This window comes from Aphelocoma coerulescens, unplaced genomic scaffold (genome assembly GCF_041296385.1).
Source record: "Aphelocoma coerulescens isolate FSJ_1873_10779 unplaced genomic scaffold, UR_Acoe_1.0 HiC_scaffold_63, whole genome shotgun sequence".
Lineage (NCBI taxonomy): Eukaryota > Metazoa > Chordata > Aves > Passeriformes > Corvidae > Aphelocoma > Aphelocoma coerulescens.
Window position 1 is genome coordinate 1,710,666 of NW_027183981.1, and position 26,827 is coordinate 1,737,492.

The window sequence follows — 26,827 nt, forward strand, 5'->3', positions numbered from 1 at the left end:
GTCACGGCTGCCTCTGGTGGGGACTTCCCTGGCTGCCTGTCCTGCGTCTCTTCCACCCCAGCACCCTCCGGCCACTCCTCAGTGCCTCAGGTGGGACATGGGACATCCAATGGGTCCCCAGGGCCACCCACGGGTGTCACCACAGCTGGCACAGAGACCTGGCAGTGCCCGGGCAGTGGCCACCAACCCAACCCCACAGGTCCTCAGAGGCGTCACCATGGCCAGGCCAAACGCCACCCTATAGTGGCCACCAATCTGTCCTTGAGGTTCCCCAAGACCACCCAAAGGTGTCACCATGTCCAGCCTCTGGTTGCCCCCCATGTAGTGGCCATGGGTGCTGGGAGAGGGTGCCCACCCCGGGGTCCCCACCTGAGGGTTATGGGTGCAGACAGGGGGGCCCCACCCCCAGTGTCCCCACCCAGGGGACCTGATGCCACCCCAGTGAACCCCTGCCCACCCCGTCTCTGTCCCCCACAGCCTTTGTGGCTCCCAAGGACGAACTTTTCTACAGCTTCCTCAAGCCCTGGCTGGGTGAGTGGGGGGGGGGGGGGGGGGTTGGGGTGGGGACACCACCCCTGGCTGCCCCCCGAATGGAGCTGGGTGTCACAGGGGTGGGGACAGCACCCCTGAGTGCCTCCCCAGATGGATCCGGGTGTGTAACAGGGGCAGTGGGGGACGTGAGAGACCCCCTGGGTGCCCGCAGGATGGATCTGGGTGTCTCACAGGGGTCAGGGGCAGCGGGGGACAGGGACAGCCCCCCTGGGTGCCCCTGGTGGGTACAGATGTCACAGGGGAGGAGACAGCAGGTTTTGGGGGCAGAATCCCTGGGTACCCCCGGTGGATCCGGGTGTGTCACACAGGACAGGGCACCGGGGGACAGGGACAACCCCTCTGGGTGCCCCCAGGATGGATCTGGGTGTGTCACAGGGGTCAGGGGCAGCAGGGGACAGGGACAACCCCCGTGGGTGCCCCTGGCGGACCCCGGTGTCCCCCCCCAGGGGAGGGGCTGCTGCTGAGCCGCGGGCAGCGCTGGGCGCGGCACCGGCGACTCCTGACGCCCGCCTTCCACGGGGACTGTGCTTCGGAATTACCTGGGAATCTTCAACCAGAGCACCCGCGTGCTGCTCGTGAGAGATCCGAGATGCGCACGAGTCCCCATTCGCACCCCAAATCCTGACCTCAACCCCAAGTCCTGAACTCTGACGTGCATCCCAAACCCTGAGTCCTGCACCCAAAACTCTGTCCTGTACCCACTGCTGCACCCTGAGTCCTGTCCTGCACCCCGAGTCTTGTCCTGTACCCCAAATCCTCTACTGTCCCATACCCCAAACCCAAACCTGCCCTCAAACCCCAACCCCACCCCTCGCTCATCACCCCATCCCTGTCCCACACCCCCACTCCAACTCTGCCCCCTGTCCCACCCCCAATGCCCCCCCCGGTCCCCATCCCTTGTCCCTGTCCCTGTCCCCTCCCTGTTCCCTCCCTGATGCAGTCCATCCCCGCAGGCCAAGTAGGGGGTGGCAACAGTGGCAGCCGGCGGGGGGCCGGTGGGGTTGGAGGTGCTGCAGCCCCTGAGCCTCCTCACCCTGGTCACACTCCAGAAGTGCATCTTCAGCCACGAAAGCCACTGCCAGGAGTGGCCTCACAATACCCCTGTGGCAGTTTAGTCCACCTCAGTTGGTTCTTTTTCCCTGTCTTTGGATCTTCCCATTCAAAGGCAAAAATATTTTGGCTTTCCTCTGCCAGTGGGCAGGCCCAAAAGGCATCTTTAAGATCCACCACACTAAACCACTGATGTTGAGGTGGAACTTTGCTTAAAAGAGTGTAGGGATTAGGAACCATAGGGTAGCAGGCCCGTGTTCTTTTGTTTACTTCTCTTAAATCTTGCACTAATCTGTAATTTCCATCAGATTTCTTTACTGGGAGAATAGGGGTATTATGAGGGGATTTACAAGGTTCTAGTGTCCCATCCTTTATTAATTCTTCTATCACTGGTTTTAAGCCTTTTCTCCCTTCTAAAGATATAGGGTACTGATGTACACGAATGGGACATTCTTCTTTTTCAATTGTGACCCTTATGGGGTCAATATCTAGTCCATCTCTATTCCCTTCCCCAGCCCAAACCTCTTTGTTAATTTTGCTTTCATCTTCTTGGCTAAGTTTTAACACTTTGGCCGTCATTTTCCCTTCTTCTGGTATGACTCCAATCCCCAGTTGGATTTGTAAATCCCTTCCCAAAAAATTGCTGCCAGCCCCAGGAACTAACAAAACATCCCCTATCCCTATTTTTGTTTCCCCTTCAATAACCACATCTTTAATGACAGGGACCTTAAATCCTTTCCCCTTTGCTCCTGTTACTTTTACCATATCATTACTTACATCACACCCTTTTGGAATATTCATCACACAAGTCCTTTCTGCCCCAGTGTCAACTGTAAATTCTAATACTTCCTCTTGGGGGCCTACTTTTAAAGTTATCAAAGGCTCCAGATGGTATTTATCCCCCAAAAAACAGAGCCCATGACTTCCCTATTTTTCTTCTGTGTGTGTTTCTTGAAATATTTTCAGATCCCTCCTCAGGTGGGGGCATTCTCTTTGATATGCCCTTCTTCCTTGCAATAAAAACAGGCATCCCTGGGTTGTTCTTGGAACCTTAATTGTGCTGAGGTTTTATTTTTCTCTTTTCCACCATTTCTGAATCTGGAATGTTTAGGAGTGTTACCTGAGGGCTTTAGATTTTTTTTGGAAGGTACTCTCTTGCATAGTGGCTATCATGATCTTTGCTTCCACTTTGGCTTTTTCTTCATCCCTCCGGACATATATCTTTTGAGCTTCCCTTACTAGGTCTTGTAATGGTTTCTCATACCAGTCTTCTATTTTTTCCAATTTTTTTCTAATATCTGGCCAGGCATGAGTGACAAAGTTAACTCTTAGCAGGGCTTGCCCTGCTAGGGACTCCGGGTCTATCCCAGAATATTGTTTCATATTCTTTTGGAGCCTCTCCAGCCACTCAGTCAGGGTTTCTTCCTTCCCTTGCTGCCCCTCAAAGGCCTTTCTGACATTTTGTCCTCGGGGTGCCCCCTCTTTTATTACCTTGATTATCAAATTACGATAGTCATTCATATGTCCCCTCCCAGCTTCATCATTTTGGTTCCAGTTAGGAGGTGTAATGGGCATTTTCTGATCCCCGGGTGGACCTTGTTGGTTTTCTCTTTCCCAAATTTTTATTCCAGCAATTCTAATCATTTCTCTTTCTTCTTGGGAGAATATTATTTTCATTATTGATTGCATTTCTTCCCAAGTGAAAATGTTGGGACCTAAGAACTGGTCCAACTGCTCAGCTGTACCTATGGGGTCTTCTAATAATCCTTTCTTTTTTGAAATTCCTAACCTCTGTAGAGGTTAGAGGAGCATTTACAAAGCCTGTTCCCCCTCCTCCCATAGGTACTTCTCTTAATGGAAATAAATGAATTTCTCGGCTTCCCTCTGTTTGTTTAGCAATGGAGGGCTTGTTGGGCTGCCTCTGAGCCTTAATGGCACCTCCTGTATTCTGGTATGGTGCTCCTTCGTTAAGAAGAGGGTTGATTCGGGAAGAAAGCACCGAACTGCCCTGGGGAGGAGGGGCAGATTCAAAGTCTGGCGCTGAAGCTGAATATTCTGTGGTGCAGAGGGTGGGGGTGGGGTATGGCAGTGAAGCCAGATATTCCGGAGCACAGGAGGCGGGCACCGGGGCTAAAGCCGGGTTTCTCAAGGCAGGAGAGGTGGGGGCTGAAGCCGGGACGTGTGACCTTTCCCTTGATTCAATTGAGGGTGCTGGGATTCCCGAGATATATGGGAAGGGTGGGATCCCCGGCATGGGCGGGGGCAGGGCTCCCCCCCAGCTCCATTGGGGCGGGAGGGCTGGCGGGGGAAAGGCCCCCGGTGCGGGCGGAGGGGGGGCTGGCGGGGGAAAGCCCCGGAGCCAGGGGGAGGAGGGCAGCTTCTGGTGCTGGCGGCGGAGGCAATACTTCTAAAGGGTCTCAGCCTTTTTTCTCTTCTGTTTGCTTTTCCTCTGCGGTTTCTGAAATTTTAAAGACTTTGGTTCCCAGAGGTTTTGTAATTCCTGTCCAGCAAGAAGCATATTCTCTCTCCTCAGGGTGAGATGGCTCTTTTGAATTTACAAATACATTGAGAGCCTGGCAAATCCATGCCTCATCACACCCATATTTTGGCCAGTACACATGATCGGATCTGATTTCCTTTTTTACCCACTCTTTCATGCAGAATTGAATCATTTTTACTTTATCTTTTCCTTTTGTAGAAGGATCAGTTTCCCAGTTTGCGAGTTTGACCCCGAGGGGACTGTCTTGGGGTATATCTTCTGGCACCCTTTTATAGTTTGAACTTAATTTACTAGGTTGTTGCCCCATTTTTCAAGGAGTTCTCTATTACTCAAAATACCAATTTATCCCTCCCTTTGAAATACTAATTCATTCCTTTAAAACACTAATCTTCACTGCTGTAAAATACTACCCACCTTTTCACAGTACAAAAAACCAAAAAAAATTTAGCCCACCTTCCCCAAAAACAAAGTTAACTTCTAATTACACAGTTTTTCATTCACACATTCACTCTTTTTAATATTTGTTCACTCACTCATTCCTACTCACAACAGAATAATAAGGTACCTCTTTCAAGTCACTTGTTAGTATCCACCCATGGGTATGATATAATCCTTAGGATTGTGGGTGCTCTTGGATTTCCCTCAACCCAGCATTGCTAGCATCCAAACCCCCAACTTCTCTTGGGGTACTTTTAGGCCCTGGGTGCTCTTGGAGTTTTCCTCAACCCAGCATATGGGGGGGGGGGGGGGGGTAGCTCCCACTTTGCAACCCCTTCCCTGGGACCCCGTCCCAGTCACCCCGGGAGATTCTTTCACTCCTCTTATCTCTCACTTCGTCTCCTCGCTGGCCGCTGTTCTCGTGAACAAGACGGAACCGCAGCACTCAGAGACTGCCACACTCGCTTCGCAGATCTGGGGGCAACCAGCCCGCGTCTCATTCACACACACTCATCTCCCGTAACCACCCCCTTTTTCTTTGGACAATACTTACCAGTCCTGTTTCTTTTCCAGTGTCTGTGGGATTTTTGTCGAGAGCGCTCTCTTTCATTTGCTTTATTTTTGTGTCTTTCTTGTCCTCCGGGTGTTGCCCTGCTTCCACCAAATCACGCCAGAGGATGCTAAGCAAGGTTCCTGCCAACTTGGGCAGGAGGCGCCTTAGCCTTGCTTCTTGAATCCTCCCACGCTTTTCAGAGGCGAGGTGTAGCTCCGGGACGAGCCCCCAGTTGTGAAAAACGAGGTTCACTCTCCTGTGAGAATTTAAAGAGTTTAATATAAAGACAATAAGAGACACATAAAATAAAGCAAAGGGGTAATGGCCGAGTGCCTTGGCGCTCTGCCAAGAGCACACCTGATGCCAGAGGTGAGTCCTTTTTATACCACTTTTACTGTCTGTTCTTCATTCATATTCAAACTTTTCCCGGAGCTGTTCTGCATGGCCACTCCTTGGTTCCGCCTTTTTAGAGCATGCATAGTCTTCTGCCTTGTGGTTTTATTTCTCTTGATTCTTGGGGTTGGGCCCGCTAGGTAAGAGTTGATGGTAGGGTGGATCTCTTAATTCTCCAGACAGTCAGGGCTGATTGCAGCTTTGGCCTCTTTGCCCCCCAGGCAGAGCGGTGATAACGGGTCTCAGACTCTCCTGGCCACCTGTTCTCTGGGCGGAGCAGCCTTTGGGCCCTTTTGTTCCCTGGACAAAGTGTTGATTAGCAGCTCCTTGGGCCTCATCCTCTGTTCCCTTGGAGGGTATCTTACTTGCTCACACTTGCTAACATTCTTGCTAAAAAGAGAGAAAACTACATCCACACAGCAAATGCAAAAAAGCATTTCTAACATTATATAATATCTACCTTTATACTTTGTGAGAAGCCAATATAATATATGTTTATAACACCTGTGATGACACAGGATGTCAGCATGGAGGGCCTGTGATCAGGTGTGATCTCATGGCTTGTGGTGGTGCATTCCCCTTCCCTCCCATTTTTCAGCCTCCCCATGATCTGAGAAATGCTGGTTAGGCCTCGGCCTTGACAAACTGCAGCTTGGCTGAGCTACTCTTGAGCTTATCAAAAACAATGTGCACTCCCAGCAACTGGTGCTGTCTAACATGTTCCTGGTTTTTTTTTATTTTAACAGCCTTGGAAACTTTGTTTGTGCCTGAATGGTAAACACTGCGTGCAGGTGTGCATGTCCTCTCTGGAATGTGGGAGAGGGGCTGCTCTCCTGGATCTTTAAGTGCTTTACAACTGTAAGTAAGTTATGCTTGTAAGTAAAGTTACTATAGAGGTATGGTGAATCCTGTATGGGTCCTGTTCTGAGGTGTCTGGTTTGAGTTCAGTTCTAGGTTAAGTGTTGTTTAAGTTGAAGTATGGTTGAGTCTAAAAGCTTTTCAGTGTTATTCCACTGCTAAATGGTTAAGTTTAACTTATAAGTTTAAATGTTGCTACCTTTTAGTTAAGTGAAGTGCTATTGAGCCTTTGGGCCATGTTCTTTTTATCCTTACTCTTTATAGCATCTTGACAAAGACATGCACACACTCACACACATGCACAGATGATTTTCATGGTATTTCATTTTGGATTGACTGACTCTGGATTTTGTTTGTTGCTTTTCCTCGCTGTGCCTTAACCGTTGTGTCAGTAGTAGAGTGAAGCTTGTCAAGGAACCTTGTCCTGCTGTGGCTTTGATATGAAATCTTTCTTTCCTGATTTCCTGATACCTTTCCCATGATTCTTTAAGTGATGTTAAAGTTCCTGTGCCATCCCATCTCTTTAGCAGCATGGAGAGGCCGGGATGTCCCCACGGAGGCCCTGTGGCAGCACGAGTCCTCATGGTTCTTTTGCAGCCTTTGAGACCCCTGGGATGTCCCCATGGAGCCCCTGTGAGTCCTGTGACATCCCAGCTGTTTGGCAACATGGAACCTCCTGGAATGTCTCCGGGGGCCAAGTGTGAGTGCCTGTGACATCAGTGCTCTCCGGCAGCAGCAGAGAGCCCTCTGGAATGTCACTGTAGATGGCCTGTGAGTTCCTGTGACATCGTGGCTCCTTAGCAGCGTGGAGATTGCTGGGATGTTACCCTGGAGGCCCTGGGATTGCCCTTCCCCTGCCTGTTCCTTAGGAACATAGAGAGCCCTGGGATGTTCCCATGGAACCCCGGGGAGTGCAGTTGCCAAAAGGGCTCCTTAGCACCTAGAGACACCTCTGGTTTTGCCACGGAGTCACTGTGAGTGGCCCTGCCCTCAGATGTCTTTGGAAGATGAAAGAGCCCCAGGATGACATGGGATGTCAGCATGGAGGGCCTGTGAGCAGAGAAAGCGGCAGATCGCAAGTGGGGCCAGGATGAAACCTTGTTGTGACTAAAGGCCACCCCAGGGGTGCCAAAGGAGCCCCCCTGGAGCTGTGCTGGGCCGCAGCAGCGGTGAGCAGCAAAGTCCCTGTGAGTGGGGCCCCTGTGAGCCGGGAACTCTCCCCTTGGCTGCTCTCGGGGGATCCCTGAAGGACGACGGCTCCTGGGCTGCCGACACCCCCACTCCTGGAGGCCTCGGCCTTTTCCCTTTGGTGAGAAGATGCCAAGGCATCTGCAGGGAGTATTTCAGTGCCTTGGAGGGGAATTTTTCACAGGTACCTTGTGCAGGCTCTTTGTGTGCTTGTGTGTGTGCAGGTGTGCATGTGCTCTCTGGAAGGCGGGAGAGGAGCTGCTCCCCTGGACACTGAAGTGCTTTAGGTTTGTCCCGAGGTCAGGCCTGTAAGTTGCTCTTGTGCTGTGGTAAAGCCTGTGTGGGTCCTTTGCTGAGGTGCTGGGTTTCAGGTCAGTTCTAAGTGTTGTGTAGTTGAAGTACGGTGTTGCTCCTCCGCTAAATTGTAATTTGAACTTAGGTTACCAAGTGAAATGTTGCTAAGTTGAAATGCTATCAAGTGAAATGCTATCAAGCCTCTTGGCCACATTCTTTTTTATCCTTACCCTTTCTATTCCTTTCACACACACACACACACACACACACACACAGAGACAGATAAAATTTTCACTTTCTTTCAGTTTGGGTTGAGTGGCTTTGGATTTTTGTTTGTTGCTTTTCCTCGCTGTGCCTTAACCATTGTGTAAGTAGTAGAGTGAGGCTTGTTATGCTGTCACTTTTATAATGAACCTTTTTTTACCCATACCTTTGCCAGTGATTCTTTAAGCAATCTCAAACACTCCTTGGTAACTTGTCTCTTTAGCAGCCCAAAAAGCCTTGAGAAGTCGCCGTGGGGCCTATTTGCCTCTCTTTGACCTCTCTGCTTTGGAGCAGGATGGCGCCAAATGTGATGTCACCATGCAGTCCCTATGACTGTGGGTGGCTGCAGGGATCTTTAGGAGCCCAGAGGGCTCTGGGAGTGCAGGTGAACTCAGGGCTCTTTAGAAGCCTGTAGCCCTGTGGGACTGAGGATGGAAGCCCTGGGAGTGCCTTTGAGCCAAGGGCTCTTTAGCAGTCTGGAGACCACTGGCAGCTGTAGCAGGATGCTTTGGGCTGGCTACTTTGCCTTGGAATGTGTTCCAGGAACTTGGACAATGTCCTATTTACAAAGCTCTCAGTGTGGATTGAGAGGGGGCACCATGTGTTGTTTTGGTGTTCAGTTTTCTTAAAACTGCTTGTCTTAGGTTGCAATGTAAGATGTAAGCAAAAGGATGTATTGTATCACCATCTGTTAAAACCAGGTGGGGCAGTGTTCTTTATCTCTTCCATGACACATCCCTGATAACTCCCTCCAGGGCATATGTTCTGTTAATGGGCCATCAAGGCCACACTGCATGACTCATAAAATTACATCAGCCCATTGGGAGATCCTCCGCCCAGGGGGAGGAGCCAAGCATTCCTACCTGGATGTAATCTGAGGTTTGGAGCACCACAGCCAGCCTTTCCTAGTGGATTCCCAGAGCACAGGAGCTACATAACCACCACTGGCCCTTCGGAGGAAGGCCAGACCCTTCTACAGGATCACCGCTTCAACAGAACCACATCTATCACTTCAGGAGGACTGCAGCCACCATTGAATCGGACTGCTCCCACCACCCTGACGGACAGGGCATCAGGTTGTGTCCTGACTCTGTCAGTGTTTCTGCACTATTGCATTTATTTTAATTTTCCTATTCAATTGCAGTTCTGACTTGGAGTCTCTCACTGGTTTGCTTTCAAACTAGTACATGGGGGTAGAGGAAGATCTCTCACCTAAACACAACATGGGAAAGAACAGCTGCCTCCTGGTGGTCAGAGAGAACGGCAGCGGAAGAAACGATGAGGAATCAAAGGATGGCACAGCAAGAACGTCCCCACGCGGACCAGCAAACAGCACGGATTCGGCCCCGGAGGACATCCTGACGGTGACAATTCCCGACCAAAATCCATCCTGTCCATGCTGTGGCACCCGGGCGGACCGTGTGTTGGACTTGATTGAACACCTGAAGAGAGCCCACATGAAAAGAAAGATCTGTATTCGGTGTGCCGGCTGCGGTAAGGAAAGTCTGAACCATCACAGTATTGCTTGTCACTATCCCAAATGCAGGGGAGCCACAAAAACGGCTCCAGCAGGGGAGTGGATCTGTGAGGTATGTGGAAGGGATTTTTTGACAAAGATTGGCCTGGGACAACACGAAAGACATGCTCATCCTGTTATCAGGAGCCAGAAGAGGATTGCTGCATCCCGCCCCAAGGGCACCTCTGCCCGAGGAGCCCACAAACGAGTGTGGACAAAAGAGGAGGAACAGCTTCTGATTCAACTGGAGGTACAGTTTGGGGCAGACAAACACATCAATAAATTAATCGCAGCCCACATTCCTTCAAAAACACCTAAGCAAATAAGTGACAAAAGGAGGCTGTTACACAAGGGACCAGCTGTGGGCAGGGGAAAAGAGCCAGAGATGACTCATCAATCAGAAGATGATGAGGAGCAGCTGGGGAACATGGACCCCAGCAGGAGCAATTAATACTGGAGAGTGTGACATGCAGCCTCATTCACAGTCATTGTTTGTAGATGCCACACACAAAACTTTTACATTTAAAGATGTTAAGATGCCAGTATTTTGTTTTAGAGGAATCTCCTTCTGTTCCAGGGCCATGACATAATTCTAACAAATGACACAAACACATCAAATGTTATCCTTAGGATCTCTAAGCAGGAGGGACTTGACTTCTCTACACTGATGGGAAAGGTTTCACAGTAATTTGTAGAACCAGAGACTTACGGAATCATGGAATGCTTTGGCTTGGGAGGGACCTTAAAGCCCATGCAGTGCCACCCCCTTCCATGGGCAAGGAAACCTTCCACTAGCCCAGGCTGCTCCAAGCCCCATCCAGCCTGGCCTTGGACACTTCCAGGGATCCAGGGGCATCCACAGCTTCTCTGGGCACCCTGTGCCAGGGCCTCACCACCCTCACAGGGAGCAATTCCTTCCTAATAGCCCATCTAAACCCTCCTAAATTGCAATAGTCAGCATCATTTCCTCTTGGAATTTCCCAGTTTAAATTGGAGCTATGTGAGCCTTTCAGCCCCTTTTGAAACTGGATTCCAACAGCTCATCTCTGGAGTTTTTTCCTTTGCCTCCTGAACCATGTGACTTCTCCTGTGTTTATATTGCTCTGCAATATAAAGGGGCAAATGATGGCATTCTTAACTATGCTGAAAGGGAAATCAATTTCCCAACGAGTCCAGAATTTTCACATCGCACTTATCCTAAACTTAGTGCTGCACACGTCACGTGTGCAACAGCCTCTGCATTTTTCGGTGAGCCCTCTCTCCTGATTTTAGAAGGGAATTCTCTGGTGAGTGTGAAATTATCAGAGTTAAGAGAAACAAAGAAAATTATGCTCTTGGATTTGTTTGGAACATTTTCCACAATTCTTTACAACTTGTAATCATTTATAAATAAATTTTACCCTGCAGTGATATGCCTTCTACAATTTAACAGCTGTGCATGATGTGAAAACACACTTTTTTAAAGCTGTAGCAAATCCACTGATTTCACTCTCCAGCCTGAGGAGAGTGTGGGCAGCGGGAGGAGTTGGTTTCATTTGTCTTTGTTTCTTAACCTGCACGCCTGTTTTAACTGAGAAGCAATGACTTTTCCTCAGTGGAGTCTGCCTGCCTGGGATGTGGGGGAGCGAGGTGGGGCTGGGCTGGCAGTGGGTGGGCACAGCCTGAGCTCCTGGGGTGTCAGGCTCCCTGTGGTAGCAAGACACTGTCTTAGAACCTATAAATCCATTTAATCTAGCCCTGAATGACTAAGCAGCACCCCTTTGGAGTTAAGACATGGCTGGGAATTTATCCCAGTGCCGCTGTGACCCTCCTTATTTTCCTTCTAATGCAAGCCCAGGGAGTCCAGCCTGTGAAAACCACTCTGTAACAGAAACAACCATGTTCTGCCAATGTCCTGCAGGAAGGTGGGAATGGGAAACAGGAATCTGCCCGCTGTGCTTTGCCTCAAGCACCTGTAACTACACCTGTGCCCATAAAAGCAGCAGGCAGTGAGGTGAAATATTCCTAAGCATGTAAAGACTGACTCCCTTAGCCAGTGCCACTGTTAAGTCAAGCTTACAGTATCAGTTGATATAACTTCAGAGCTGGCCCTAAGAGCATCCTGACCAGAGTCACATCTAAACCCAGCTTCAGCCCAGACTTCACAGCAATTCACAGCATTTCAGCAGTTTGTACCTTTTATGTGATGAACCAGTGGTGGTATTCTTAGGTAAAAGGTACCAAAGGAAAAGGCACACTTGAAAGGCTTTTCAGTGTTTTGCTGATAATCACTTGGGAAAGGAAACCATTTGAATGCAACTAAAGCCTAAGAGACACTGAAATACTCCAGCCCTTCATGGGTATTTGGTCTCCAAGACTGGAGCAGGGCTGGTCCAAGCTCAAACTCTCAGAAATGCGCCTGTTGTGGACCTTGAGTCCTCATCACCGGCTGGTGATTTACACATAGGCTCCCTCAGGCCCAGGCAGAGAGGTGAAGGCACTGGCACTAGACAAGTGTCCCTTCTTAACACCATGCCTTCCCTGTGGCTTGTGTGGGGAAGCCTGTGCTGAGGGGTGCCTTGGAACAGGACTTCTCCTGTTTACAACACCTGTCAATCACCAGCAATGCCATGGGCTGCATGGGCATAAACAGGAGAAGGATGTCTCCTAAAGTGTGCCCTGGAAGTGTCTGCAGGGGATCTCTTATGAAAAGCTGATGAGATAGAGAGAGATAGAAATCTCTAAGGTATCTAAAGGGTTTCCGGATAACTTTAAAAATCAGGCATGACAATGAGCCTGGAAGTCTCCTGGAAGCTTATTTACTCAGTGCTTCATAGGTAGCTGTTGTGATTTACTGTGAGGAAATCATGCAGTGCTTGACATCCCATTTTATTTGCAGCTGAATTTATAAGCACAAGCGGCCCAGAGCAGCTTTGGTCCTCATTCATTGAGCAGGATGACTTTGGTCACTTCCAGTTTCTACAGCATCTTTGTCAAAGCCGAGCCAGTTGTGCTTTCGTCTTTGCTGGTGTTCATTTGAATTTCCACAGGTATTTTACGGCAGATTTTCCCTGACAATTCTGACAATTATTCTTGCTGGAAGGAGACTAAGGAATACGTCTCTAGATTCCCTGCTGGGTGTTCATATAGAATCACTCCAGGGGAACAACAGGCACCATGCAAGGTGCTTTTACTCCAAGGAAAGCCGTCCAAGCTACTTGATGGCTGATCCCTCATTTAAACTGACGATAAACTGTGGAAATAACTTAAATGATGATGCTGTCCCTTGCATTAGAAGTACATATGAGGTGTATATTTTGCTCTTGCTGCAGTGGGCTTGTGACTTCTGAGAGTCCAGGAGCAGTAGTTTGTCCTGAAGAAATAAACAGGCCCTGGCAGTATTTCCCTGGGGATTTGTGCCATGAAATGAGGAATTTGATGTCTGTGTAGCCACAGAAATACGGAAGCTCACACTATGCTGCAGTGCAGGAGGACACAAGTGTGGCCTGGAAGCTGAGCCTTTCCCTGGTGGCATGCAGCCAAGCCAAGGAGCAGCCAAGCAGCAGTTCCAGGTGGCCAAAAGGGGCTCCTGGCCAAGAGTGATACCACATTTTAACTGCTGTGGGGAAAGGACTTTTTAGTTGGGGACTATTCCATATGTCTCCCCAAAAACCATCCAGCCTTTCCCTGTTTGTCAGCAGGCACCTCACCTTTGCAGGCCTAGTTTCCTCCTTTAGAAAAAGGATGCATTGAGAAGGTTGACTTGCTTGCATGCATTTCCTGTGGCTCCACTTCAGGCCCAGAAATTCTTCAAATGAATGGATCTGCTTGCTCTTGGAGCTGAAATGCCCATTTTGCTGCCTGTAGTCTTTGTAAAAACCCCCTCTGACACAAAAGCCAGTCCTTGGCAGGAGTGGGCCTGGCCAGGTGGCCTTGTTTGTCACCTGCCTGTCAGGGCTGCAGCTGCATCAGAAACCAAATGATTCTGCTCTTAAACCCTAGAGTAACAGGTATTGAATGGCCAGGCCATAGAACCGGAGCTTACAGGGTGAACCTACGGTAAATGTCAGCTGGGCATGGAGTTCTGAACAGCAATCTGTGCTATCCAACCCTTTGCAAGTGAACATATGGAGATTGATCAGAGATGCAGGGATTGCTTTCATGGCAGTGTTTAGAGGGTGAACAAATCAGGCCACTTTTAAACTTGAAACCCAAATTGTGCTAAATCCATTCATTAGCAGAGAACTTGATAGCAATGGTTAGATCCCAGGCCAAGAGGGCCAATGACATCCTAGCCTGGATCAAAAGTAGTGTGGCCAGCAGGGCCAGGGAAGTGATCACCCCCATGTGTTGGGCACTGCTGAGGTCCATTGAATTCCATGTCCAGTTCTGGGTCTCTGGCGGCCAGAGAGGCCTGGAGGGGCTGGAGCATGTCCAGGGAAGGGAACGGGGCTGAGGAAGGGTCTGGGGCCCCAGGAGCAGCTGAGGGAGCTGCAGGGGCTCAGCCTGGATTTCTCCAGGAGGTTTAGGGGGCACCTTCTGGCTCTCCACAACTCCCTGACCGGAGGGGGCAGCCAGCTGGGGGTCCCCGGGGCTCTGCTCCCGGGGAACAAGGCACAGGATGAGAGGAAAGGGCCTCAAGCTGTTACAGGGGAGGCTCGGGTTGGCCATCAGGATGGATTTCTTGCTGGAAAGGTTGGTCAGGCATTGGCAGGGGCTGCCCAGGGAGCTTTCGGAGTCCCCATGCCTGGAGGTGTGCAAGGAAGGCCTGGACGTGGCACTCAGGGCTCTGGGCTGGGTGACACGGTGGGGGTCGGGCACAGCTTGGACTCGATAATCTCAGAGATCTTTTCCAGCCTTAGGGATTCTGTGACTCTGTGAGTCCATGATTTAACACTGTCCCTACACATGCAGAGCTGTTGATCTTTAACTCTGATGTTCTACAGCATCTGTGGCTATAAAATACCACACACACCTGGTCAGCAGGGATGGCCGTGGTCTGTGGAAATCAGTGCTGAGGGGTTTATGCTGCTTTCCCCTTCCCCGCAGGGGGTTTTTATCTCCTCTCTGTGCTGCTGTTCTTGGGCTTTGGATTTGAGAGTGATCTTTGTTGAGCAGGATGTCCTGCCTACTCACACTTTGAGTCTCACACTGCTCAGACACTCCAAGGCCCTTGCACCTTGTGCCACGTGGTGCCATGCCAGTGTCCCCAAAGCCTCAGACGCTGTGTTCATGATGCCCATTGAAAAGGCTTCTATTTCAATGGAATGGAAGCTACTCTTAATTCCATCCCAATTATGCACTTCTCCTTTAGGAATGTTTCAGGCTGCTGCTTTTGGCACAGCTATGGCATCTTCTGGTTTGTTTCTCTGAGCCTTGCACAGCCATTGCTGCTGGGACATTGCTGGAATCGAGTCAGTTGGAAAGAGGTGTATTGCCACTGCTGTTCCAAGGCCAGTTCTGACCTCAGGTGAGCCTGCTGTGCTCAAATAGAGGTAGGCAGGACCTCTGTGCAGACCTTAGTCCCAGAAAGAACCCAAACATCAAATGGATCTAAAAGACTCTAAGAAGTGGGGAAAGACCCAAGGGGTTTTGCTCTATCGATCTCATTCTCCTTTTAAACAGAAGTAGCTTTTCTTCATGAAATGCAGCTCATTTGTCCCTCATTGCCATCTTGTTTTCCCACAAGTTGGCTGCTGGTCCATGCGGCCAGTGGAAGGGGACTTTCCAGAAAGATGAATACTGGGTTTTCAGGCCTTCCAGGAGCCCTTTCTGCATTTAGTTCCCAAGGTTTCCAGTTTCCATGGAACTTACTTTGACTGTCAGTTTCTGGATACTTGCTATCAAGCAGAACCTTTGCATGTGATGGTTGCATTCCAGTGTTGATCCCTTAAAAGTCTCTGTGCAATAAAGCAACCTGGTAGTAACTTCCTCCCTCCCACAGCTGCAAAATGAAGTAAATTCCAGCCACATTTCCACTTTCAAGGACGCAGAACATAAGAGGACAAGTGGCAAAATTCTAAATGTGCTGCTTAATCAAAGTGTGGTTTTCTGTGAGCAAGCCTGGGATTTGGTGAGGCCTGGCAGGTGTTTTATGGGCTCTGGTGTTCCCAGAGGTTCAGAGGAGCGCTGCCTGGACCAGGTTTTAACCACGTTTTAAGCAGGTACTGAGAAGATGGTGCACTGGGATGCTGGAATCAATCCATTCCAGCTTTACATCATCTGTTTAAGGGATTTTACACCGTCAGCTGGTGCTGCTGAAGCTCTGCCTGTGTCACTGTGGCTTTTTTGTTTTGAAGGTTTCCTTGCACTCTTTAGCCCTTGTGACGTTCATTTTTCCAGGTGGCTGACACAGCCTGCCCAGCCAGATGGAGCCAGCTGGGATTAGAGCTTCACCCTGTGCACACTGCAGCACCCTCAGGCTCAGGAAAGCGCGAGAAGAAAGCACAGCTCAGGTGACACAAGCTGGCCTGGGGTTCTTCCCCGAGAAAAGTGAAATGGGCCTCACAAAAGCCTCATTTCTCAGGAGCACAGATGAAAGCAGCAGAATGCTTTCTGCCTGAACTTTCACTAATACAGTGCCCAGGAAAAGAAACCTGGTGGCTGGCAGGGAAGTCCCGGAGACAGGCATTGTCTGTGGAGTTGAGAATTTCCCGGGGATGCCAGGAGAATGTGTTGCAAGACAGAGGCCTGAGGAATGGCTATCCCTAAAAATGCAAGTGTACTTAAAGCTTTAAAAATGACTTTCCAAAGCCGTATTTTACATTTTCTCTGGATATAATCCAGTTATACCCTACAGGATCCATTTGATCACTTATTATTTATTTCAATAGATGGCTTTTTTGGGCTGTGAATTGCATATAGAAATCACTTCTTTTGGTCTTGGAGAAACCATACAGACCTCTTTTTCTTTCTTATTTAGTGTCTGTCACGATGCTACAGAAATACTCTGAAAAGGCTGAGAAATGTTTGTGGCACTGAAAGATGATTTGTGCAGAACAGAAGGGGTGGTGCTCGGCCTGGAAGCACCAGTCCTGGTGTCCTATCCAGATGCTTAATGCCCAAGGAGTCCTGGAAGGGTCCCGAGGCAGGAATTTGTGACCCTGATGGTTTTCATGTACCCCCACTCTGCCCATGGGCCCAGGAGTCCCCTTTCAGCCAGCCCAGGCCCGTGCTCTTGCTGCTCCTCGTCTTCCCTGTGCTGCTCCTGGACGGGCCCTTTGCATGAGCTGAGACACAGGACTAGGTTGTCTTCCTCCCCACTGTCATTCCTGGAGCAGATGCCCAGGGCCAGCATTTACTGTCTCTACCTAAGAAGTGTACGTGGGGATTTTTGCTATGAAATCTGGATGTCCTCCACTCCACTTTTCTTTTCTCAGCAGGAAGAAAGGGAATGTCCCTGCTTCTTAGACCAGTGCCATTTCTTTCAAAGGATTCTCACCAACTCTTTCCCCATTTCATGGTTCTGTTTCTTTTACTCCCTGTTCCACCTGAGTTTATCAGTTTCAGTAGACAAGGACCAAATAGACAGAGAGTAATCAAAGTGCAAAACAAAGCAGAAGGATTGAGAATGGAGAGCTAGCTCAACAATTTAAGAATAAATCTCTGCAGGTTTTCCATGTGTTTTCCACAAACAGGCTGCTTTTGCAGCCTACAATCGCTGCAAACGTTCAGGAGGGACAAGAGTAGAAAGCCAAAACCTTATCCTAAATCTCTCCCACTCCCCCCTCACATGTGATGGAGGGAGGCAGGGAGGGAGGGACGGAGGGAGGAAAGGAAAGGAAGGAAGGAAGGTAGGGAAGGTAGGGAAGGTAGGGAAGGCAGGCAGGAAGGCAGGCAGGAGGGCAGGCAGGAAGGCAGGCAGGAAGGCAGGCAGGCAGGCAGGAAGGAAGGAAGGAAGGAAGGGCAATTGTAGCGACGTGCCCTTGCTGTCAACAGTACCAGGTACCATCTTTGGGCACAGGGGTAAACCCCCACGGCCTCAGCAGCTGCCAATTGTGGCAGACAGATGTCACCCTTGTCCCCCAGTTTGGGAGACTGAAATACGTCCATTTGTCAGTAGACACTTTCTCTGGAGCCATCTTTGCATCTGCCCTGCGGGAGAAAAGGCAACAGACGTGATAAAACACTTTCTCCTTGCCTTTTCCACCCTGGGAGTGCCCAAAGAAGTGACAACGGACAACGGTCCTGCCTATGTTTCTAATAATTTGCAAGATTTCTTTAGTCAGTGGGGCACCCAGCACACCACAGGCATACCTCACTCCCCCACAGGACAGTCTATTGTTGAAAGGACCCACCAAACTCTCCAGAGGGTCCTTGACCAACAAGGCGGAGGTGCAGAGGTTGATTCTCCCATTGTGAGACTCTGCAAAGCTCTCTTTACCATCAATTTCTTAAACCACTCCTTCTCAGAACCCACCCCTCCCCCAGTGTTCCGACACTTTACCAATGCCACACAGGCCAAATTAAAGGAACAGCCGCCAGTGCTGGTCAAGGATCCAGAGAGCTGTCAAATTCGGGGACCCTTTCCCCACCTGGGGGAGGGGATATGCTTGTGTTTCCACACCAGCAGGTTTGAAATGGGTGCTGGGAAAGAATATCAAGCCCTACCTTGGACCACTGACAACAGCCCCCGAAGACACAAGAAAAAACACAGATAACCCTGACCCTGAAGCAGACAAAGACGAGACTAGTGCCGCCTGGAGGCGACGGCGACGCCAAGTGACAAGCCACGTGAACATCTAATTTGGGGCCCCTCCAGACTGTTTCAGTTTAAAATCCCCCTGAACCCCCCTGACCTTCCCTCATGGTTTCCCTGCCCGAATAAACCCTTCCCCTTCCTATACCCTGTACCTACCTTCTTTTTTGAAGAGGGGGGATGGAAAAGGGAAATTGATAAAGGGAGAATGAACATTTCCAGTTTCAGGTATTCTCGAGTGACTCGACCTTTCAATAATCTTGCCATGATCCTTAACATCCTTGTTTGAGACCCTTACAGAGACATCGGCCCCAACTCCCCCATGGAACCCGGCACCTGTCACCCTGCCGTCTCCTAGATGTCCCTAACCTGAGCAAGTACCCAGAGACGCTGCTGTGGCTGCGGATGCTGTGGCTGATGAGAGCATGGAAATAGCAGCCTCGGTAGCCCAGAAAGGTCCACCACATCCAGCACCGTCAAAAAGGAACTCGGGAATTGTTGGGACATTGGGAACTCGGGGGAGGGGTTGCTTCCCTCCTGAGGCTTTGGGGGTGTTTCTGGTTGTTCTGCCATCCATTCGTTGTTTCCAATACCGCCACAACCCTGGATGCTCACTGCTAAAATCAAAATCCACTTTCCCCGCTCACAGAAAGGGGAAGAATGGTTCCCACCTTAGTTAGTTGCAAGTAATTGGGGGAGGCCTCCTTTTAAAGTAAATTAGGGGGAGATGTAGCAGGGGCTCAGTGCACGTCACACCCCTCAAGTTTCCCTAAAAGTGGTCTCTCCTAACAACACTGTGCTAGAAAGCTCTCCCTTTGTCTAGATTCTGCTGGTCACTGGCCCTCTCCCCCCTCCCATCCCTTTCCCCATTGGCCCCTGTTCTGTCATTCAACCTTGCCTCTGCCCCCTAGCCCTCAGACTATTGCTATTGGATGCTCTGCCCGCCTTTGGGAGTTTTTGGGATCAAACTGGCACGGGCTTTTGATTTGGTGTTCTTTTTGCCTCTGCCTCCCTTCGGGTGTGTTGCCACTAAAGGCCTCGGAATTGCATGCAGAGAACCCCTCTCACCCCTCTGTCTCTGGTTCATGCACAGACTGTGTGTGTGAGCGGGTGGATACTCCTCCTAAACCATAGTGAAGGTACAGAGGCCCTTTAGAGGGACCACACCCATGGAGCCACTAGGGTCAGGTCTTCCACTCCACTGCAAATTGTGTCAGCAAAAGAGCTTCTCAAGCTGCAGCTATAACCCTTCTGGAAGGTTCTCACAGAAACCACACCTGGAGTTCTTTGCCTACCTGACCTGCAGTCCTGTCTGCACTTTGTGTGTGTCCAGCCTTTGATTGCTTCAGGCTACACTGAGTGCCTGAGCTGGGCTGGAGACAAAGGGTGCTGCTGGCCTGGCTGTGCTGTGCTGTGCCCCCTGTGACATCCCGGGCGACGTGTCACAATGGGGGCAGCTCTAAAAGGCCCCAGCAGGTAACGCTGGCCCTGTATTGCTTGGGCAAGCGGTGAGTGCACACGTGGCGGGGAGGCTGGGCTGGGGACGAGGGCCGGGGCGGAAACGCTGCACCCGAGGCTGGCTTGTCCCCCTGCATGCAGGGACAGCCCCTCATGGGAGAGCCTGGGGCAGGGCACGGTGCCGCTGCTGCTGGGGCAGCGGGACAGGCCTTGCTGCCTGCCAGCTGTCTGGGGCCCTGTCCTTCCTGGCCCCAGATGCCTGTGACTGCCGTCCCTGCTGCCCCCAGTGGCAGCTGCCTCCCTCCCCAGCCCACTCAAGGCCTTCTCTCCATCCTCCTGCAGACCATGGGTCACTGGCTGTTCTGGCTCTTGCTCTTGCAAAGCCTTATCCCGTACCCGCAGCCCGCAGGAGATGCTTTGGATGAGGCGAGGCGTCTGAGCATGGAGGTGCATGCGATGCACCAGGAAGTGGAGAGGATTCTTCTGGAGCGGGAGGTGGAGCAGCTTATGCTGAGGCAGAGTGGAGGGGCCTGGGGAGACCTGCCGTGGTCTGCCTTGCAGCACTGGCAGGTCTGGGAATTTGCTGGGCTCCTGCTCCTTCTCTTGGCCCTATGGTTTATCTGGCGGAAAAGGAGCCTGAGGAGAGAGGAACGTGAAGAAGAAAATGATGGTGCAAATGAAGAGGAAGTCAGAAATGCGGATGCAAACCAAGAAGAAGATGTTGGAAATGAAGAAGAAGAAGAAGCCAATGATGCCAATCGGGAGGAAGACAACAATGATGATGGCAATGTACAGCAAGTCGGCAATGTTGCTGCAAATGAAGAAGACGATGTTGGAAATGAAGTTGTCCGTGAGGCTGCAAATGCAGAAAACAACAATGATGCTGCAAATGGAGTCCAAGAAGAAGAGGACGAGGGTGAAGATAACTTCGGAAGGATTGCAATGGAGCGCATCCAGTGGCCTGTAGAGGACCTGCAGGAAGGCTGTGAGTGGACAACCAACCTGATGGACAATTTTGCCATTTACTTTGGCCACGTCTTGTCCAACAGTTTCTACCCGGTGCTGCAACGAGCCATCGGGGTGGGCAGTGCCTTCGAAGGTTGGAGTCCCCGTGAGCAGGATGTTGTGTACCGTGTGCTGGTACCCATGAATCCTCCCCGAGGCCACTCCTTCCAGCTGGAGCTGGACACTGCAGGGCAGAGGCGCGGGAGGAACTTCCGTGTCCGCGTGCAGCTGGAGTGCACCTGCAGCAGGGAGCAGCAGGGTGAGAAGATGCTGTGCTTCCTGCACCAGCCCCAGGAGGAGCTGCGGAGCAATCAGCATGCCAGCCTCCTACACACCCTGTGCACCGGCTCCTACCTCGACGTGCAGAAAACTGCCCGCTGGTTCTACCAACTGGTGAGAGCAATCTGGCCAGCTTTGCCTCAGTCCCACAATTGGCATTTAGTGCTGCTGCCCTCCAGACGCTCCTGCCAATTCCAGGCGAGCAACGGCGCAGCAAGCTTCCGCATTGAGGTGCTGTTTGGGGTGCGGCAAGGCGACTCAGACATCTTTGTGAGCAGCCAGCCGAGGGAGGCCTGCACGCCAAGCACAACATGGCCTGAGAGCTACGCCGTGGCAGAGATGAAGTTCTTCAAGTCCATCGCCAGGCAGGCCCCCCCTGACAGCTTGCACCTCAAATGCCTGCAGTTCTTCAGCCGTCTGCAGCTGGGCTCAGGCTTTTCCACCTACACCATCAAGACCATTGTCATGCACCTCCTGTCCATCATCCCCGTGTCACGGTGGCGCAGGAGAGATTTTGTCAGGCGACTGGTGGATATCAGCGAGGGCCTGCGCTTCTGCGTGCAAGTGAGATGCCTCAACCACTTCATCGTGGGCAACCGGAGCCTTCCTGGGGAGATCAGGTTGCCCCCAGAGGTGCAGATGGCCGAGATGTGCAATCTCTTCCACCACCTGGTGATGGATCCCGTTGCCCACTCCCAGGCGATGAGTGAGTACGTGGATCTGCGAAAGCGGTTCACACGAACCCTGAACGATGAGCACTGAAAGAGCTTCTCCTGCTTAGAGCTGTGCTTGTGGGGCCGGCAGCTGGCAGCAGAGAAGCCCCTCATTGTACAGGGGAAAAGAAGGAACAGTGTGGGACACAGAGAGGGAAGGGAAAATGCTGTGCAGCAGCACTCTGCCAGCAGCAGCAGCAGCAGCAGCAGCGGTGTCATCTCAACAGTCTCCTCAGCACTGCATGCACGGATGACCGGGTTGGCTACACAGATCAGGGACCACGCAAGAGGAAATACTCTGATTCCATTTTGTGTTCTCTGGGCTCTGTGGGCACAATCTGCTCCCTGGGCTGCAGCTGACGCTGACCGGAGCGTGCAGAATGTGGGGAGGGCACTGCTCAACAGACAGTGGGAATTGCTGCCACACCTTTCCTCAAGAGCAAAAGAACATTCGGGGAGTCAAAGCTGATGGAGCTGAAGAGGCCGTGCCCAGGGGCCTTGTGAGAGAGACTCCCATTAGCACCAGGACTGCGACTGCCCCCAACTCTTTCTCAGACTCCACTTTCCCTCGGAGAGCTTCACCTTGTGCAAAGATGCAGATCTGCGAATGCCAGAGGAGTTAACGTTTGGAAGGAGCACCGGTGGGATCATCTTGGCCAGGGCTACTCCAGCAGGGTCTTCCCGCTGCGCCTTGCAAAGGATTGCCTTCAGATGGTTCTTGACTATCTGCGCTCAGGGAGACTCCACAACCTCTGGGCAATGTGCTGCAGTGCTCGCTCACTGCGCTGAATGCCAGATGTGCTGCAGAGCTGCTTGAAGTCAGCAGAGAATTGATGGGGCTGCTTGAGAAAAACATCAGCTGGGCCTCTCAGCTCTCTTGCCCCTGGCTGCAGCAAGGCCTAAGCACAGAATGACGTCTGCAGTGAAGCAGAGGCCTCTCGGCCCCATGTTGTTTCCCTGAGGCCCAGAAGAGCACCTGCACCTCTCTAGCACCATCGGCCTCACTGCCCTTCACTGTGCAGAACAAGCTGTCGTACAAATCTGGTCCTTCAAGGAGAAGAGGATGTGTGCAAAGACTCCGGCCCAGGTCCCACGGCCTTTCCCGCCTCCTCAGCAGGTGCAGGGCCATGGCAAGGTTGATTCTACCTCCTCGTATCATTTCCATCTCCAAAACAAGTCACCCAGATCCGCACTGAGCCCTACTTGCATATGACCTTTGCCGCTCCTGAGGATTCGCACCAAGAGAGCGCCTGCCTTATGTGCACGGCCAAAGCCACCAAAGCCTAGCTGTAACCAGCAATTGTTCCCGGCCTTTGGCAAGGGCCAAAACTTAGAGGAGGAAAGAAGCGGGAATGTGGGACAGAAAAAGGAAACAGAAACAGGGAACAAAAGACCAAGGGGAACAATCAGCGCTGCTTGCCCGCCATCAGCCAATGGACGGTGTCTCTCCATTTCCCCAGAAGGGACACCTTTGGGTCTGACTGTGTCGGAGCTGGCCAAAAACTGTGACTATATAAGAATCTAGATTTTTATTTCATAGATGTATATAGATCATCTATACATAGTGGATACTCTAAAGTTTATTAATGATCATATATAATAGTATAGTATAATCAAACAAAACAATACACTAATCTAAATAATAGAAAAGATACCAAATACGTCATTATTCTATGATAAAATAGAATGAAAATGATCAAATGATCATCTAGATAAAATATGCTACAAAATATTTAGAAAGAGTTGAGTAGGTAATTAGGTTTAAATAATAACAATATAGCACATATTTAGTGTCACTATCTGTTGTGACACATAATATTGCTCTCAGTGCATTTATGTCTGGAAAGATTTTAAGAAAATAGATCCATTTATGACATGCCTATGATAGATTACCTCGATGATATTATTTTTATGCACAAGTCAAGCCTTGTATAGTGTCGCTCTCTGCTGGGACATCTACTCATGCTCTACAGTTAGTGCATTTATGAGTGGAAGGCCAGAAGCTGCTTTGTCCTTGCTTCAATAAACGACAATATTCCAGAATCTGGAGCGTGCAAGACTTGATTGATCTCAGCCAGACCCAGAGCATTGGTAAATCTCAGGCGCTGGCAATCTGGGCTCGTGAACAGTCTCCTTGAACTCAGCCCAACTTAGCATGCTGAAGCGGTTCTAAGCAGAAATGAAGGCCAGCTGCCCCGGGATCCTGTGATCACAGAATCACAGAAGGCCTTGGCTTGGGAGGCTCCTTGAAAATCGTCTTGTTGCGAGCCTGCTGCCAAGGGCAGGGACACCTCCCACTAGGCCAGGTTGCTCTGAGCCCCGGCCAAGCTGGCCTGGAACACTGCCAGCCATGGGGCAGCCACAGCTTCTGTGGGCAGCGTGGGCCAGGGCCTCGCCAGCCTCCGAGCCCAGAATTTCTTGCACATCTCCAGCCTAAGCCCACCCTCTGTCAGTGGCAAGCCACTGCCCCTGGGGCTGTGCCTCCAGGCCCTTGGGAACAGCCCCTCTGCAGGTCTCGGCTGGGCCTCGTGCAGGGACTGAAAGGCCACAGGAAGGTGCCCCCGGAGAAGCCCTTGGAGAGCACTGGGGCCACGAGTGCCACCATCAGGGCAGCAGGCAGGGCCTGGCGCGGCCAGCGGGGCCAAAGGGCACAGGGCACAGGGCGCTGAGGCCCTGCCAGCCGGAGCTGGCGGCTCCGCTGTGCGGCCGGCAGAGAGCCGTGGGAGATGCGTGCAGCAGCAAGGACACAGGGCTTCTTGATGGGTCAGAAAGCAGAGAAGAGCTTGAGAATGGTCTCTGAAGGATTAGGGCCTCTCCCTGTGCGGAAAAAATTCACAACACCCGAGGTTTAGTCTGGAAAAGACACACAGGTGTCCTGTAGTCTTATTGGAATAAAGGCAGAGGCCACGGGACATTTCTCATGGCGTGTCTCCAATTGTTGTGGGGCGCAGCCTCCTTTTTGATCCTAATTTCCAGGTGCATCACCCTCTTCCTTCCCCCATTGCCTGAGGTACTCGGAAGGTACAGACTTCCCAAGTCGCCGTCTCTATGGCCCCCTCTAATATGCACCCTCTGGTTTCTTTATATACAGATCTAGAACCAAACACTATTCTTAACTCTCTTAAGCCTTTGTTCTTCTTCTCTAAGTTCAGGAATTTCACACGGCCTTGGCTGAGCAACAGTGCGTGCCAATCAGTAACATTTTCTAGAAGGGAGAACTTCTTTTGTGCCTTCCCTATCTGTGAGTTCCTGGCCCTATGGACAAGCAGATTCACGCTATCTGTGTGTCAAGACACATTTCTCTTATTCCTTTCATCCCCCTCCAAAAAGGTAGCGAGATCAAGAGCTCAACTGAAGTGCTTCCTCGCCACTTTGTGCAGCATGGCCAACAAAGTGCAGCAGCTGGGAGTGGTTGCAGGTCGGGAAAAGCGGGACATGGTTGCCATGCCAGAGCCATGGTGGGATGAGTCCCACACTGGAGCACTGTTGCTGATGGCTAGAAAGCCTTCAGAAGGGACAGGCAAGGGAGGAGAGGCGCTGGGGTTGGTGTCTGTGTAAGGGAGGATTCCAACTGTCTCGAGCTTCATGCTGGTGCTGATGGGGTTGAGTATTCATGGGCGAAGGCCAACAAGGCAGATTTCGTGGAGGGGCTCTGGTATAAAGCAGGCAGGCAGCGTGAAGAGGCAGGCAAGATATTCCCTGAGTAGCTGGGAGAAATGTCAGCATCACTCACCCTTGCTCTCTTTGGAGAGTTCAGTGGAGCAGCTGTAAGTTTCCTGGAGTCTTGGGATGAGTTTTGGGCCCCTCCCATCAAGCAAGACCTTGAGAGGCTGGAGTGTGTGCAGAGAAGAGAAGGGAAGGGAAGGGAGCTGGGGAAGAGGCTGGAGAAGAAGTCTGATGAGCAGGGGCTGAGGGAGCTGCAGGGGCTGACACTGGAGAAGAGCAGGATCAGACAGGAACCTTCTCACTGCCTGCAACTCCCAGACAGGAGGGTGGAGCTAGTGCAGGTCAGGCTCTGCTCCCAAGGGACAGGAGAAGAAGAAATGGCCTCAAGTTGTGCCAGGAGTGCTTTACATTGGGTATTAGGGCAAAGGGTCTCCTCTGAAAGGGTTGTCAAGCACTGGCACAGGCCACCCATGGAATTGAGGCGATTGCCATGCCTGCAGGGACTTAAGGAATGTGTGGATGTGGCACCTGGGGATGTGCTCTGATGTTGAAGCAGTCCAGTAGAAAAGGGAGAAAATCCAAAATTCCAGGGAAGGAAAAAAAATCATCTCTCTGTCTCCGGAGAAAAAGAAGCTGAACCACTGGCCAAAAGCTGACTGGAAAGCAGCAAGCTGGGTGCTTCCTCACTCCCCTGCCGCAGCTGGAAAAAAAAATCCCTATCTCTGTGTGACCTTGAACAAGCTGCAAACTGCTTTGAAAAAGTTTTGCTGTTTTTCCTTCTCCCTCTCAGGCTCAGTTTAAAGGCATAGAAAGGCACAAAAATTAATTTCTGGGCATAGGGCAGCGATATGGGATACACATCATAAAATCATCCGAAGACAAGCTGCTCGGTCTCTGGGGGGACCCAGCAGAGCCCGTGTCTCCTTCTCGGTCTGTGTGTCACCCCCTGTCCAGGGTGTCTCCCCTAGCCGGTCCACAGTGTCCCCGTGTCCCCCTTGGTCCGCTGTCACGCCCTGTCCCGTTGTCACCCCCCCTATTACCCCCCACCCGATCCCCAGTACCCCCCCGTCCCCATCTCCCCTCTGTCCCATCCCGTTCCGATTCCTGGTGCCCCTTTCCCTGTGTCCCCCTGACCCGGACCCCCCTCACCCCGGTGTCACCCCCCCCACCCAGTCTCCGGTGCCTCCTGTTCCTGTGTCGTGGTCCCATTCCCATCGCAGCTCCTGATCCCAGTCCCGTTCCAGATCCCTGTTCCCATTCCCAGTCCCGTTCCCATTCCTTATCCCACATTTCCGCTCCCATTCCCCCATTCTCTATCCCACATTCCCGTTCCCCCATTCCTTATCCCATATTACCACTCCCATCCCCCCATCCCCTTTCTCATCCACATTCCTGCTCCCGTTGCCCCGTTCCCTACCCCACA

General features: G+C 51.2%; 1 protein-coding gene across 3 annotated transcripts; it reads left to right on the forward strand.

Moving 5' to 3' along the window:
- On the forward strand, window positions 1-26,387 carry LOC138102171 (inositol 1,4,5-trisphosphate receptor-interacting protein-like 1). 3 transcript variants are annotated; one of them, XR_011147340.1, is made up of 3 exons: window positions 1-90; window positions 6,233-9,166; window positions 9,275-14,714. XR_011147340.1 is itself a non-coding variant. In XM_068999909.1 (3 exons), exon 3 carries the CDS (start codon window positions 19,877-19,879, stop codon window positions 21,785-21,787), a length of 1,911 nt encoding a protein of 636 aa, XP_068856010.1. In that variant the 5' UTR covers window positions 1-90; window positions 6,233-6,344; window positions 15,928-19,876; the 3' UTR covers window positions 21,788-26,387. The 3 variants fall into 3 exon arrangements, 1 of the variants encoding a protein (XP_068856010.1); XR_011147339.1 differs by having other exon boundaries at window positions 6,233-6,344; window positions 6,872-14,714; XM_068999909.1 differs by lacking the exon at window positions 9,275-14,714 and adding an exon at window positions 15,928-26,387 and having other exon boundaries at window positions 6,233-6,344.
- Window positions 26,388-26,827: the final 440 nt, after the last annotated feature.